The 15603-nt window shown below is 45.8% G+C and overlaps 1 protein-coding gene across 2 annotated transcripts in view; it reads left to right on the plus strand.

The window, feature by feature from the left end:
- Nucleotides 1–12311, plus strand: part of rab3b (RAB3B, member RAS oncogene family) — a 15165-nt gene extending 2854 nt beyond the window's left edge. Inside the window, exons 1-5 of one of the 2 annotated variants that reach the window (XM_061034669.1) lie at nt 502–653; nt 2846–3070; nt 7997–8115; nt 8194–8318; nt 11742–12311. In XM_061034669.1, coding sequence (XP_060890652.1) covers nt 2846–3070; nt 7997–8115; nt 8194–8318; nt 11742–11926 — 654 coding nt within the window. In that variant the 5' untranslated portion in view covers nt 502–653 and the 3' untranslated portion in view covers nt 11927–12311. Of the gene's footprint in view, nt 1–501; nt 654–2845; nt 3071–7996; nt 8116–8193; nt 8319–11741 lie in introns of those variants that run through there. The other variant, XM_061034668.1, reaches the window with a different exon arrangement.
- The last annotated feature ends 3292 nt before the right edge of the window (nt 12312–15603 follow it).

Below are 15603 nucleotides of genomic sequence, written 5' to 3' on the forward strand. Positions count from 1 at the left end.
GAGAGCAGTGACAATACAATTTACACTTTAATAGAGAAAGAGCACGTTTAAAAAATGACCCCAAAACACATTTAATCATCTTAAGAATCCAGAGATTTTACTCGACAAGTTGCCTTTTTTTGTCGACATGCTTCATTTTCCCATTCTGTTTGTTCATTTGTCAAATTTTTTTTTAGAAATCGTCGTAAAGAAAAGGACGCAGACTGTTCCCAAGAATCACCAAAAACCTGACAAGTGCTGAATATAAAGCAGGAGCTCTGGAGTGACAGATCTGCAGCAGCCTTTGTTCACTCGAATGCAGAGACGGGCTGTATCGTATCAGAGTAAAAGGCTCAAATATCACTGCTGACACACAGCACAGATTCAGTTCATTTCCACCAGATGGTCTGAAATGAATCACATGCTGTGTCTCATAAAAATCCAGGGATTAGAAATGTCAGTTTAGCACTCCTCACAGCCCGAGGGATCGTTTCAGATGCATTTTGTCGTTGTTTATTCCTCGGATGAGTCTCCACTGACGGAGCCATGCACGCTGCACTGAACCCAGCAGGATCTGAAGCTCTGACTCATCTGCTGCTCAGACCTCCAACCTGTCTGCGAGGTCGTCCGCTGAGGCAGCTCCGGCTTCTGTTTGACTTCATTTGACTCGACAGGTGAAGTCTAACAGGAAATGTTTGTTTGCACTCTCTTTTCTTTGTTCAACACGTCGTTTGTGTGGGTTTGATGGCGACTCTGTGCTGAATCACAAATCGTCTGCAGCTCATTACGGCATGCAGGGGAAATGTTCTGAAATGTCGGATTTCCAGGAACAAAGAGGAGCTGCTTTGTGAACTTTCAGCTGGGAAAATATCATAAGAGCTCTGAGGATTTCAAAAAACGGAAAAACCTGTTGGATATATTTAAAACCCCACATTTCAATAATAGGAAAGGTCTACTCGGTTAGGGCTTATGGGTTAGGGGTTATGGGTAGGGACTAGGGGTTAGGGGTCAAAACTCATATGGGTTGAGCTGACCCTGAATTTATGCAGGTTCGAATCCCAACTGTGGCTCCTTTCCCGCATGTCATTCCCCTCTCTTTCTATCTCTCTCTCTGATTTCTGACTCTATCCACTGTCCTATGACAGTGGATAGAGTAAAAGCCCAAAGGTAAATCTTAAAAAAAAAGAAGGCACGCACCGACAGCTCGTCTCACATTTGTCATCATCGCCAGCGCCATTTTCACCTTTTCATCAGACATTATTCTCCATTAGTAGGCTACCTATAAAACGAGTGGTGAGCGACAGCGGTGAGAAAATGGTCTTCTTGTATCATAACAACGATTTATTTGTCCGCATTCTTCCTCTTCCCGTTTCCTCTTTTTGGAATGACGATTACAGACTACGCCCCCTGCTGGCATGGAGAGTTATTTCCTCTCACTGCAGAACCTACGTGGTGGTTGGCTGTCGGCTGTAGTCTTTGCGGTGTGTTCTAGTGCAACTTTTTGGCCAAGACGTGAGGCGGTGCCCCAGGTGGCCTTCGTCGCTGCTAGTTCTTTGCCGTCTGCTTGGTGTGTCAGGGTCCTTAGCAAAGTGTCCCGGTGTGATCGATTTAATTTCACTAAAACAAGTTGCCAATAAACTCCAGAATGTACAGCTTAAAGTCAGGGTTGGTCATTTCCTCCTCTTTTTTGATTGAAATTGTCTTTATGTCCTGACAGACATTAATAACTCGGGTTCTCTGAAAAAGGAACAAAGAAAATCATCTGTATCAGTTTGTGAGTCTGTAAAAACTTCAACCAATGTCTGCCACGAGGTACCAATCTGATGAACCAATCAGACGCCTCCCTGTCTCCCTGCTCGCTCTCTACCCCATACATGCACGTGCCCACACTCAAAGAATGCGCTTCTGGACTGAATAGCGCTCGCACATGTAAGCTAGGGGGCGTGGCTTCTGAGGGAGCACAGAGAGGAGGGGGTGGATGCAGACGTAGCACTGAGGGAATGCTACTTTCAAGATCATGCTAGTTTCAAAAATGACCAATCCTGCCTTTAATCTTCACTGTTGATGCACGTAGCCACCATGTTGGATTTTAACTCGGAGCTACTAAAGTTCCTGCGGGATTCAGAATTCCGACTCTCAGACTTGCAATTCAAAATTTCCGACTTCCGAGATGAAATGGAACGCACCCCATATGTATCTCTAGTGAAAGTTCAGTCTGTAAGACTTTATTCTGCACGCTTGTTTTATTGTTTATTCTCATACCGCGTCAAATCGCTCCTCCACGCATGCTCACTCATTTTCTTGTAATCATCAGCTGGTTACATCTATCCAATAGCTCTGCTCCACTCCCTCATCGTTAGCCTATCACATTGCTGCTGGCTTTCTCTTCCACTAGTTCATTCATGCCATCGTTACGAGCGCCCCTCCACCTCGCCGACACCACCAAGCCTCAGATCACAGCATCAGCCATCGCCCGGTCAACCCCAGTGTGCCCAGATGACATCATCAGCTAACGCCTCCACCACCAGCGTCTGGACTTAATGGCGGGGTAGATCTTGCTGCCGCTCAGGGCGGACATCTTGGATCACCGTGTAGAGTTCAGGCGCCAGAGATTCTCTGACGATCATTCACTATCACGTGATGTAAAATAAACATTTATCTTTGAGTCATGTACTCGTCTCTCCTGATTTAAATACCACTCACCTGGGAATAAAAGGCTGACACCTTGAAAAGATTTGAGCGCCTCGCACTAGACTGTAAAGCTGTTTAAAGTGGCGAGGATTTCACGTAGACTCTTGAACATTTCTCCCTGGTTTTCATTGGACGCTGATTCTGACATTGTCTTTCTCTCCGATCAAACCTCCAGATGGCGAAAGCAGACCAGCGTTTTGGCCAGCGGGATGGCTCCGACCAGAACTTTGACTACATGTTCAAGCTGCTGATCATCGGGAACAGCAGCGTCGGGAAGACCTCCTTCCTGTTCCGCTATGCCGACGACTCCTTCAGCAACTCCTTCGTCAGCACGGTGGGCATCGACTTCAAGGTGAAGACCGTGTACCGCAACGACAAGAGGATCAAACTGCAGATCTGGGTGAGCATGGACACATGGACCTTTGTCTTCTGAACAAGTTATTATCTGGGAATGGATATTCTCTAGTCCTGCAGTAGATCATTTCAGATATTCAGATTTTTACTTCTTATAGACAGAAAATTTAAATGGTTAATGGGACGGCTGTGGCTCAAGTGGTAGAGTCGGTCGTTTCTCAACTGGAAGGTCGAGGGTTTGATCCCCAGCTCCTGCAGCCACATGTTGATGTGTCCTTGGGCAAGACACTTAACCCCCTAGTTGCTCTAGCATTGTATGCATGTGTATGAATGGATGAGTTAATACTGATGGTCTCTTTACTCAGCAGCCTCTACCATCAGTGTGTGAATGTGTGTGAATGGATGAATTAATACTGATGGTCTCTTTACTCAGCAGCCTCTACCATCAGTGTGTGAATGTGTATGAATGGATGAGTTAATACTGATGGACTCTTCACACAGCAGCCTCTACCATCAGTGTGTGAATGTGTATGAATGGATGAGTTAATACTGACGGACTCTTTACTCAGCAGCCTCTACCATCAGTGTGTGAATGTGTATGAATGGATGAGTTAATACTGATGGACTCTTTACTCAGCGGCCTCTACCATCAGTGTGTGAATGTGTATGAATGGATGAGTTAATACTGATGGACTCTTTACTCAGCGGCCTCTACCATCAGTGTGTGAATGTGTATGAATGGATGAGTTAATACTGATGGACTCTTTACTCAGCAGCCTCTACCATCAGTGTGTGAATGTGTATGAATGGATGAGTTAATACTGATGTCAACTAAAGGGTTAACACATTTTGAGCTGACGTGGTTGTTGTGTAAACAGGGAACAAGGTACTGTGTGTTTAAATATATGAAATGTTTCTGTCAGTAACATTTAATATATTTAAACACACAGTAACAGATCAGTGTGCTGCAGGGTAACATGATGTTCTGCTCTCAGTCTACAACAGGCTGCTGGAGAAAACACACACACACACACACACACACACACACACCCACGCACATAAACACACTTCTGCTGCTACAGCTTGTATCATCAGTGGTGATGTTGTTGCCATGGCAGCAGCTCTTCACGCTCACTCACTCTCTCACTGACACTAACACACACAACACACACACACACACACACACACACACACACACACACACACACACACACACACACACACACACACACACACTAACAGTTCTGTCTTCAGTGGCAATTAAAGAGACCTCTTGGGGCGAAGAGGTTGAGACCCAGCGCGGGAGGGGGGGGGGGGGGGGTGTGTGTGTGTGTGAGGATGGGGGAGAGCAGTGTCATGAAAAGAGCTAATCAGAGCTGACTGAAACTAAAAGCACAACGATGAAAATTGACGCAGCACGCACGTAAACATTACAAGCAGAATTTTAGTTTGCTTAAATCAATAATATTCTTCATCATCATTCATGGGAGTTGTAGTTTTTGAACACTATAGCAAAGATAAACAGTAAATAATGACACAGAACTATTCATGAGAGAAACACTGTACCAGGCTGTGTACACCTGATGTTAATATGCATCCTGGATCTGATTAACATTAGTGTAGAAGCTCCGTTCACACCTGGAATTAAAACCTGTCTCCGTATACAACACAGCTCCGGAAAGACAAGAAGCAGTTTGCTTCATTTCTTTATTAGTTTCTGTAAGGATCCTCTCTGTAATATCAGAGTCCATGCTCACACAGGTCACCATGTGGTGGACTCTGAAGCTTCAGTGTTTATCCAGCTCTGCATGGGTCTGTAAACCTTTCTGTGTTCTAACCTCTCTCCATTTTTCAAAAGCATCTCCAATATTGATCCTAGTTTGAGCACGTTTCTGCTCGTGGAGCTTATTAGAAACATGCAGAGGCTTTTTAGGTCGGGTACAATCACTTCTATCTGAACCACTTCTCTTGACCCGCTTCCATCGCTGCAACACCTGTTGACCTGATAACTGCTCTCATATCTGACAAACCGAGGGGCGTCCAAAACGGCCGTGTGGGGGTGTGTCTTAAAAGCGCCTACCTTCTCTGGTCCAAACAAATCCAGAGCATTCAGGAGCAGAATCTAAAGTTAGAAGGAGGACATACTGACTGCTGCATTGTTGTCAGAGAAGCCAGCACTTCAAAGGTCTCTCTCTGCAGGGATCCTTTTTGTATTGTTGACCCATACTTAGAATAACAATCAGAGTCCGTCATGGAAAACAACGACTTTATGAAGAAAACTTAAACACATCAATTTGTCTTCAAACGATTATGTTGCAGACATTACAGCCTGTTTCACAGCTGCTGGCTGACGCCGTCTACTGCAGCAGATCTAAAACTTATCAGCAGTGAGACCTCCACACACGTAAACAAATAAAAACCTAGTTTGTGACCTCGTTTTAAACCGCTTTGAGGTGACCTGGAAACCTCGTTTAATCAGCTATTACAAAAGTCGGACCTCGCTGATGTTTGTGCATCTGAACGGGAGCAAATCTCCTCGGCAGGTTCAACATGTGATGGAAAGACTGAAGCCGAGAAAGTGGGCGCTGAGAAACGCTTAAATGGCAGTGATGTCTTCCTCTGCAGAAATCAAACACTCATTTTTCTCTTTCATTCCTCTAAACTGAGGAATCAGTCACCGCCCGAGGCGCCGCTTATCCCGCTCGATGATTAAATGTTGCCGCTGCATACGCACACTAAATCACGCTCCACATCAAATCTCTATTAACTCGAAGGGAACGAGCGCTCAGGAGAGAAAGAGGAATCCAGAGATTGTTGAACGTGTGCCGAGGAAGAGATGCACAAAAGCTCTAAATTTAGCTGCACCCAGACCAGCTGTGGTGGGGTGAAGGAGAGGATGACATGGTGGAGGACGGCGGCTGAACGATGTGGGAGATGTTGTGTACGGATGTGAGCGTCACATTGAGGCTCAGCTGGCTCGTGGCAGACGAGCGGCGGTCTGAGTCGGCCGGCCTCGGATCGATCAGCGCTTCAGATAAGACGGTTAAGAGTCTTAGAGGAGATGAGGCTGAAATGAGTCCGGCTGTTTTAGTCACTGTGAGATTAAAGAGCGAGATGTTCACTCTGACAAGGTGTTGATAACGGATGAGCTGTGAGGTTTTTATTTTCTACATCATCGAGTGCACACCCGAGCGTCGGCACATTTATCCGCCTAAAGACATGACCTCCTCTTTCCCAAACAGAATAAAAAGCACATTTTAATGAACGTTAAAATGCTCCTGATGTTTACTTTGAACAAACTCAAAGACGTCTTTATTTTGTCTCTGTTAGAATATCAACTTTGGAATCAGATATTGTTTTAGCATTTAACAAAACAATCCCTTTTTTTATCTTTAAGAAGAGAAAGAGAATCAGGGTTGCCTGCAGCCTAGCGGTTAGTGTGCACACCCCCTGTAGGTATCCACTGAATGAAGCCGTAGCTTGACGCTCCTAAAACTCCTCTCTTACATAATTTTCATCCAAAAAATCCACAGAAAGTTTAAATGTTTACTTAAACAAAAATAAACAAAAAACAGATTAAACAGGTTAGTCCAAAACTATACAAAAAGAGAGAGGTGAGGAGAGAGAGGTCAAAAGACTGTGTGGCTCCACTCTCTACTAGTCTCCACTTAACCCAATTGAGTCCACAAGCCCCCCCCCCCCATACATTTAACATGATGAGCAATAAGGCTCCTACACCCGATGTACAGAGGCTTTAATCCGACCCGTGGCTCCTTTCCCGCATGTCGTTCCCCGCTCTCTTTCTCTGATTTCCAACTCTTTCCACTGTCTTGTCTCTTAAAAAGGCACCGAAAGCCCAAAAGAGGAGAATTAGGCAGAATTTCTGGACGGCCAATCACGTCATGATCAGCTGCTCTCAACAGTGAGGGTGAATTTCTGCCGTGTTTGAAACGGACTGCACACACTCGCACAGTGAGAGCAGAGGCACAAGCAGATTCCCAAACTTCAGAGCTTTTTAAAAATCTTAGAAATCACCATGGCAACAACAGGCATGCCTGTCTAATCTGTCTTCCCCACTCCAATCATGAAAGAAACGTTGGCAGGAAATAACTGCAGATTCCAGCTGACAGGGAATATTTGTTATGATTTAGAGAGAGAGGAGGAGGAGAGGAGAGAGAGAGAGAGAGAGAGAGAGAGAGAGAGAGAGAGAGAGGGAGAGAGAGGGAGATAGAGGGAGAGACACAGAGACAGAGAGAGAGACACAGAGAGAGAGAGAGGAGAGAGAGAGAGAGAGAGAGAGAGAGAGAGAGAGAGAGAGAGAGAGAGAGAGAGAGAGAGAGAGAGAGAGAGACACAGAGACACAGAGACACAGAGACACAGGGAGAGCGTTGAAGCGTGCTTGAGCACGGTACGGATGGCCAGTGTGACCGCGCCCTCAAAGAGGAAACTTTATTAACCTCTTGGTTCGGTGGATTCCTGCAAGAACACCTCTGTTCTTCTTTTTGTTTTGGGACTGTAGCAACGCCGTCTCTTTGGATTTTAAAATGTGGCTTCCATTAGAAGAAAAAATAAAATATGAAATCTCTCCTGCAGTGTTTTCAAATCCATGAACTGTTCATCAGACTCGACTTCCTGGATCCTCATTTATCATCTCAGCCCTCTTTGACACTTTGATGCTTCATAAAAGAAAAGCAACAGCAGGTCAAGCTGTTTGAATCCGCAGCTTCAAACTTCACGATGACACGAGCTGTAAGCTCTAAAAATGAACAAACAGCAGCGGGCTGATGGATGAGGATCTGTGTTGAAAGGTGAGAAAGTGAAGATGAGCTGCTGAGAGGTTCAACACGTCGCTGTGTGTGAGTGCGAGGTGAGAACACGTGTGCACAGCTGAGTGTGCATGGGGTACAGTGTCCTACAGTCTGTAACTGAATAAATCAGGTGTGTGATTGTGGCTGTCTGTTTTTAATTCCAGGACACCGCGGGGCAGGAGCGTTACCGCACCATCACCACCGCCTACTACCGCGGCGCCATGGGCTTCATCCTCATGTACGACATCACCAACGAGGAGTCCTACAACGCCGTCCAGGACTGGTAACGAGCTCAGAATCAAAATCTGTATTTTCAAATCTGTTTGTCTGAAATTAAGAGACCTTTGAAATGTGCTTCCAGGGCCACTCAGATTAAGACGTACTCGTGGGACAACGCCCAGGTGATCATGGTGGGCAACAAGTGCGACATGGACGAGGAGCGAGTCGTTCCTCCGGAGAAAGGGAAGCATCTCGCCGACCAGTTAGGTGAGGCGTTACTGTGAGAGTGCTGCTTAATACTGATAAAAGTATTGTGTGCTCACATGAAGCTCTACAAGATATCTCCAGCTCTATGGCTGCCTCTGTTGCTTCGTCCACCAATCCCACCTCAGGAGACCCCCCTGGGACCCCCTCCCATCGGACAGGGATAGTCTCCTGCTGTGGGGTGCATGTGTGAACAACCAGATCAGGAGGATTTCAGGGGAAGCCCTCCTGAAAATATCTAGAAATATTCATGTGTGAAAACAGCTTCTGGCTCTTTACCACGGGGGGTTCCACATTAGGGATCAGAGTACGCTTGACCCCAAACTCAAATGTACTGTACTTGGATACCATGCCAGAGTCCGCTTTTTAGGTGGTCTCGGTTCATGATTCATGTGTACTCGAGTACGGTCGGCAGGAGATGTTAACACAACCACGCTCAAACAAGGAAGTGGACCACCATATGACATCATTCTAAACAGCTGCAGTTGCTTAAAGTCTTTCTGTGATTTTTCACACTTAAATATATAAATCAAGTATCTCCTCTGAAAATAACTCTGTGAGTCATGACTGTCTACAATGGGTGTAACACCCGAGTCCCACTGTCTGTGATGTTTTCAGAGTTTTCAGAGTCCTATCTTCACTTTGTTTACATCGCCCGGACGGCCGGCTGACTCCTCCCCTCACGTATAAAAGTTGTTTAATTGAGGGACTAGAGAAAAGAAGAATAACATACTGTACTCACTGCTTAACTGTGTTTCTAGATCACGCTCATTTCAGGTAAATTTACATGCAGTGTGAAGATACAAGCAGAATAAAGATTGCTAGCATTAGCATGCTAACACAACAATGCAGCACGAGTTGTTTTGGTTTCATGCTGGTGCTCAAGGGCGACATCTGCTGGATCAAAAAATCACATATAAAGCCTTTAAAAACCCTCATATCCACACAGCACGGCCCGTTTCCTCCTCTGAGCTGCATGGATGATGTGGAAGTAGGAAGACATCCTTAGTTAGCAGGATGGACTCTGCGAATGGTTGCCATGGTTACTTCTCCTTCTTTCTGCTTTTTGGTGGATTTGCAAACCAACTATGTGCCCCCTGCAGTATCGGGCTGTGTACATGCAGAAGTGTACTCAGGGACGGAAGGATGTTACTAACATGAACGCAGACCAGCGGGGGAGGGGGAGCAATCGTGCTTGATGTGAAAACGGCCTAAATGAACATCACGCTGTGTAGAAGGTGACTTGAAAGTAGAGATCGAGACTAATCCGCTCACTAGGAAAATGTTAAGTGAAGGAGAAATCAGCTGAGAAGTACGATTTCTTGGGGCGCTGGTGGAGCAGTGGTTGGTGCGTGCACCCCATGTATGGAGGCTGTAGTCCTCCAGGCGGGCGGCCTGGGTTCGAGTCCAGCCTGTGGCTCCTTTCCTGCATGTCATTCTCTCTCTCCCCGTCTCTATCCACTCTCCTATCTCTCCATTAAAGGCACAAAAATCCCAAAAATAAATCTTTAAATAAAAAGAAGTACGATTACAGACTAACACCGCTTGCTGGCATGGAGATTTATTTCCTCTCGTGCAAGCGCAGGAAGTACGTGTGTGATGGTTGGCCATCAGCTGTAGTCTTTGCGGTGTGTTCAAGTGCAACTCTTTGGGGTGGTAAGGCGACCACACAGTCGGTCTTTGTTGCCACTAGTCCTTTGCTGTCTGCTTGGTGTGTCAGGACCTTTACAGCTGAACTTGTGTGAACCGGTTACTCACACAGAGATCATGACCCCCCCCCCCCGGAGGTGTGTGTGCACAGTGACACAGAAGTACTATAATTGTGTTACCTGTTGCTCCAGGCTGAAGGCGAGTGAGGCGTCCAAGTTAAAACTGTACAATACTGGTTTTAGCTCTGCTGCTGGGAGCTGTTTCCTCTGTGTCTTTAAGAAATGTAAACGCTGCAGGCTGCATGAAATACACGACCTCGCTCCTGCAGAAAGTTTCACTCTGTTACTAACCAGGTCAATAAACGAGTTGTGTAATGTGAGAGTGCTCGAGCAGAGTGATTTACATGAAGTGAGTGGATTCATGTGGAAGGGATAACATTTCCTTTTGACCATGATAAATGTAGTTTAAGTGTTTTGAACGTGATTTTGACCACATTCACCCCCTGATGGAGTCTAGACCCTGGTGATGATACTCCCCCTGATGGAGTCTAGACCCTGGTGATGATACTCCCCCTGATGGAGTCTAGACCCTGGTGGTGGTGTTGATAGCCCTGATGGAGTCTAGACCCTGGTGGTGGTGGTGATACCCCTGATGGAGTCTAGACCCTGGTGATGATACTCCCCCTGATGGAGTCTAGACCCTGGTGATGATACTCCCCCTGATGGAGTCTAGACCCTGGTGGTGGTGTTGATAGCCCTGATGGAGTCTAGACCCTGGTGGTGGTGGTGATACCCCTGATGGAGTCTAGACCCTGGTGGTGGTGGTGATACCCCTGATGGAGTCTAGACCCTAGTGGTGGTGGTGGTGGTGATACCCCTGATGGAGTCTAGACCCTATTGGTGGTGGTGATACCCCCTGATGAAGTCTAGACCCTGGTGGTGGTGGTGATGGTGGTTACCCCCTCTAATGCTGGTGGTGGTGGTGGTGATACCCCTGATGAAGTCTAGGCCCTGGTGGAGGTGGTGGTTACCCCCTCTAATGGAGTCTAGACCCTTGTGGGGTGGTGATACCCCTGATGGAGTCTAGACCCTGGTGGTGGTGTTGATACCCCTGTTGGAGTCTAGACCCTGGTGGTGGAGGTGATGGTGGTGATGCTCCCCTTGATGGAGTCTAGACCCTGGTGCAGGTGATGGTTACCCCCTCTAATGGAGTCTAGATCCTGGTGGTGGTGGTGGTGGTGGTAGTGATGCTCCCCTTGATGGAGTCTAGACCCTAGTGGTGGTGGTGATACCCCTGATGGAGTCTAGACCCTAGTGGTGGTGGTGATACCCCTGATGGAGTCTAGACCCTAGTGGTGGTGGTGATACCCCTGATGGAGTCTAGACCCTGGTGGTGGTGGTGATACCCCTGATGGAGTCTAGACCCTGGTGGTGGTCCTGGTAGAAGGATGCAGGGTGTGATGAGGAGTGGGTTTCTGAGGCTGTATCTGAACTCTTCTGAGTTGGAATCCGGCTCAGAGTGAGAGATTTGAGATGTGTCAGTCGTGATGTTCCGCTGTCTACAGGTAGCAGACCTCTGAACCTCTGAATGAGTAAGGTATTTTACCTGCTTCTTGTAAAGTGTCTCGAGATAACACTTGTTATGAGTTGACGCTATACAAATAAAAGTTGATTGATTGATTGATTGATTGAACGCCAGCTGTGACCAATCAGAATCGTGTATTGATCACAGCTGTGTAATAATCCACTTTAAAAGTCCTCCTGTTTCCTCCTGCAGGCTTCGAGTACTACGAGGCGAGCGCCAAGGAGAACATCAACGTGCGGCAGGTGTTCGAGCGCCTGGTGGACATCATCTGTGTGAAGATGTCGGAGCGCGTGGACGTGGAGGCACCGGTGGCTCCCGGCACCAAGACCACCAGACTGACCGACAAGCCCGCCCAGCTACCTCAGAAGTGCTGCTGATCGCCCGCCGCTGCCGTCCACTCGTCTGCTCCGAGAAACCCTCAAGAAAAAGAAAAAAAACAGAAAAAAATATCGTAACATTCCTCAACACACCGTCTCTGCTTTGGTCCATGTGCGTGAGCGGTCAATAATTACTGCGATTTTAACACTTTCATGACCTCCCCCATCCCAAAGTATCCAAGATTTGCCCTTACGCATATGAAGAAGCAGCAGTGGCAGCGTACTCCGGACAAAATTTAATTTGAGGTGTTGACAGAGGTTGTAGACCCATTACTGGGTTCATCACTTTTAGAACGTTAAACAAAAGCAGCACAGAAGAGTTAATCAGAAATCATTGTTGTCCTGGTAACAGATCAAAACCTCCAGAGAAAAGACAGGAAGTTTTGATCAGGAGAGTCTCTACCTTAAGTGTTGATCAGCTAAATGAATGCTCATCATCTTTTTAGTGCTGCTAAAATAGTCGACCTTGCAGTAGTTTGGGTTTTAGTCCATAAAATAATCTTTGTCTCGGTTGGTTTGTCTGTTGCAGAAAAGACCTGAAACTTCCTCCAGAAGCTAAACCCTGTCTGTTATCTGAGTGTCAGTTAAAGACTGTTTAAAAGAATCTTGTTTGGGACATCCCTTCAAGAAAGTCGTTTAAAACCCACGGCCTGATTCACTCAGAAAAGGATTACGGTCGCTTATAGCTCCAAAAATGATGCATCATTTGCTCCCTCTACCTGCTATCTGCTAGGTCTTATTCACAAAGGATAACACTCTAATGATATTCAATTAGTGGTCATGATCCGTGCAGTTGGTTTTTGTTTAGTGTTTGCATGTGGAGAGAAGCTTTCTGCACTCTCACACTGACTGAGCTCAGTTCACATATACATATATCCTGTACTTGTTATCAAGAGGACACACTCTTAACTTAACCAAAGCTTCCTCCCTGACTGGAACAGGAGAGGACAGCTCATAGACAACAACAACAACAACAACAACAACAATGTCATGGTAACAGCTCCAGCCCCAGACTAATTTAACCCCTGCTAATATAAAAAAAATAGTCATGTCAAAGTTATAATTACATAGCTTTATTTACAGAGCTTTTATTTTGAAGTTATACAGAGGAGTAATTGTTTTCCAGAAAGTTTGAGCGTCACATCTCTTATAAATACTGCAGCGCAGTTACCGCCAACTCTCGGCAGACGCTAATTTTGTCACTGTAAGTGTGCGTGGCTGTTAGCGCCGATGTTTGTGAATTAGACGCTTTTTGCAATGAGGATGATTTACACAGAAATGAGCCAATTTGTCCCCTCACTGCATAATGCCTCATTTAAATACGTACAAACAGCTCTGCAGCGCAGTTTGGGGAGCATTTAACCCTTCGCATGCGTTTTGTGTTTTGGTCTTTTTGACTCACTTGCAGAACGTTAGTGGGCGCAAAAGCTGCGTAATCCTCTTGTGAATCAGGCTGTTGGTGTAAACAGAGTCAGGAAGTTGCTGTTTTGTCTGCTTACTTTACAACAGGTGATGTGACTGTTTTGAGGTACCCCAGTGTGTTGTCTCATTTCCCAGGATGCAGTTGGAAAACATCAGCCTCTGGTTTTATGGCAGCGTTGATCTTGCTGGTGAAAGTCAGAGAAGTTGTTCAGTGTAAATCTGGCCAGCCTGCACACACTGCCCCAATCAAATGCAAACTGCAGCCTCTCATTTTGTGTTTTGCAAACTAACAAATCAGCCGCATTTGGATTTTTGCTCGGAGTGTGCCGCTTAAAGGAGCTGGAAGCAGGGTCCACGGTTAAGCACAAAACTGCCTTCCCTCTCCAAGTGTAGCACAACGAGACACTTTACCACACCACAGCTGCTCATGTTCACAAGTTTACAGCTCGAGTCATCTGCCAAAAACATCACATAGGCTGCTCGTCAGATCCAGAGATAGTAGTGAGTCCACTTCAGTTCAGTCTGCCTACAGTTCAACAACTGAACGCTTTAGGGCTACACCACCAACGCACAACTCTGCAGGGCTGCAGCAGGAATCATTCGACTTCACAGGAGCGAGTCCTACACTGATAAAACCGATTTGATATTAAAGTTGAGTGCTTCTCTGTCAGGTTTTAGACAATGTAAAGTTCAACAGACAGTTCTTCAGAGGTGTCATTTCAGACAAATCGACGTAGAGTTCATACTGGACCATCCAAACAGAACTTGAGCTTCTGGGAGTTCCCCGCCCAGAAACGTCCCGAGTCAACCAGAACAAAGCAGAACAGTAAAATCCAGTCAGAGGACAGAGTCTCTGCAGACACAGTCACCACCACACATGTATGGAGGCCCAGAAGGGACAATGGAGCAGCTTCACTTTAGGAGAAGTCTGTATTTTATTTTGAAGGGAAAAGCTGCAGACTCTACCTTTAAGAGAAAGAAAATGAACATTATAAAACCCCAAATCAAGCTGCTTTTAAACCCTAAAGAAAACATCTAAACTGCCAGAGACTCGACCCCGGCCCGCTGCTGCAGCCCTGCGTCATGGTGGTAAACAGCTCGCACACCAACGCCACACTGAGGCTGTTTTACACACACACACACACACACACACACACACACACACACACACACACACACACACACACACACACACACACACACACACACACACCTACCTGTGAGCAGAGCTGCTGAGTGAAGAGCACACGGTGTCCATCCTTCCCCTTGAGCAGGTGTATTCCCCTCGCCGTCATGTTTGCAGTGTTTCCTACATGAACGTGTGTGTTTGAGTGTGTGTGTGTGTGTGTGTGTGTGTGTGTGTGTGTGTGTGTGTGTGTGTGTGTGTGTGAGAGTTCTCTTGTTGCATATGGTTATCATGATATTTATCGCGTGTTCAGTTGTGAGGGTTTTAGTGTTTGTGTGCAGTACCTTTGACAGAAGTGTGAAACTTTGATAACGTCATGTCAGCTGAGATACAGTGTGTGTGTATGTGTGTGTGTGTGTGTGTGTGTGTGTGTGTGTGTGTGTGTGTGTGTGTGTGTATGTGTGTGTGTGTGTGTGTGTGTGTGTGTGTGTGTGAAAGACTTGAAGAAAAAGGGGAAGACGAGGAGAAAAATATTTGTGCATTTACTATTAAATATTAGAATATTTAAAAACAATCCTGCCAAATTGTTATATCGCTACGACGGCGCACGTTTCTGTGTGACTCCCCACCATGTGTCTTCAGATTGAGTAAAAAAAAACGTACAATAATATCGACATCGTGTTCATATGATTATTTTTTACGTGAATTTGTAAATGATAGAGGTAGAAACTATAATGGTGTTGAGTATGAATTTATTTTTCTGCTGTGTAAACCAATAGAGAGTTTATGTAAACTTGTTGTCTTGAAGTTCACTCCTGTTCGGGGGAGAAGCACAAAGTGATTGTACAAAACATATTGTGAATGTTTGTATATTATAGATGCAATTTAGTATAATAAAAAATAATCTTTAACCATAAAAAGAGACTTCTGTCTTCGTGTGGGAATTGTCTGACACTCAGGGACGGATTATAATGACCATGAGGCAAAATCGCCACGAACCTGCAGAATTCAAATATACTGACACGGTGTTTTTAATCCCTCAGCAGAGTTTAGTTTCACAATCACACAGCATGTATTCCTTTCTTTAAATTATGTTATTTATTGTTTAATTATGCTATATCTGAGAGAT

This window comes from Labrus mixtus, chromosome 3 (genome assembly GCF_963584025.1).
Source record: "Labrus mixtus chromosome 3, fLabMix1.1, whole genome shotgun sequence".
Classification (NCBI taxonomy): domain Eukaryota; kingdom Metazoa; phylum Chordata; class Actinopteri; order Labriformes; family Labridae; genus Labrus; species Labrus mixtus.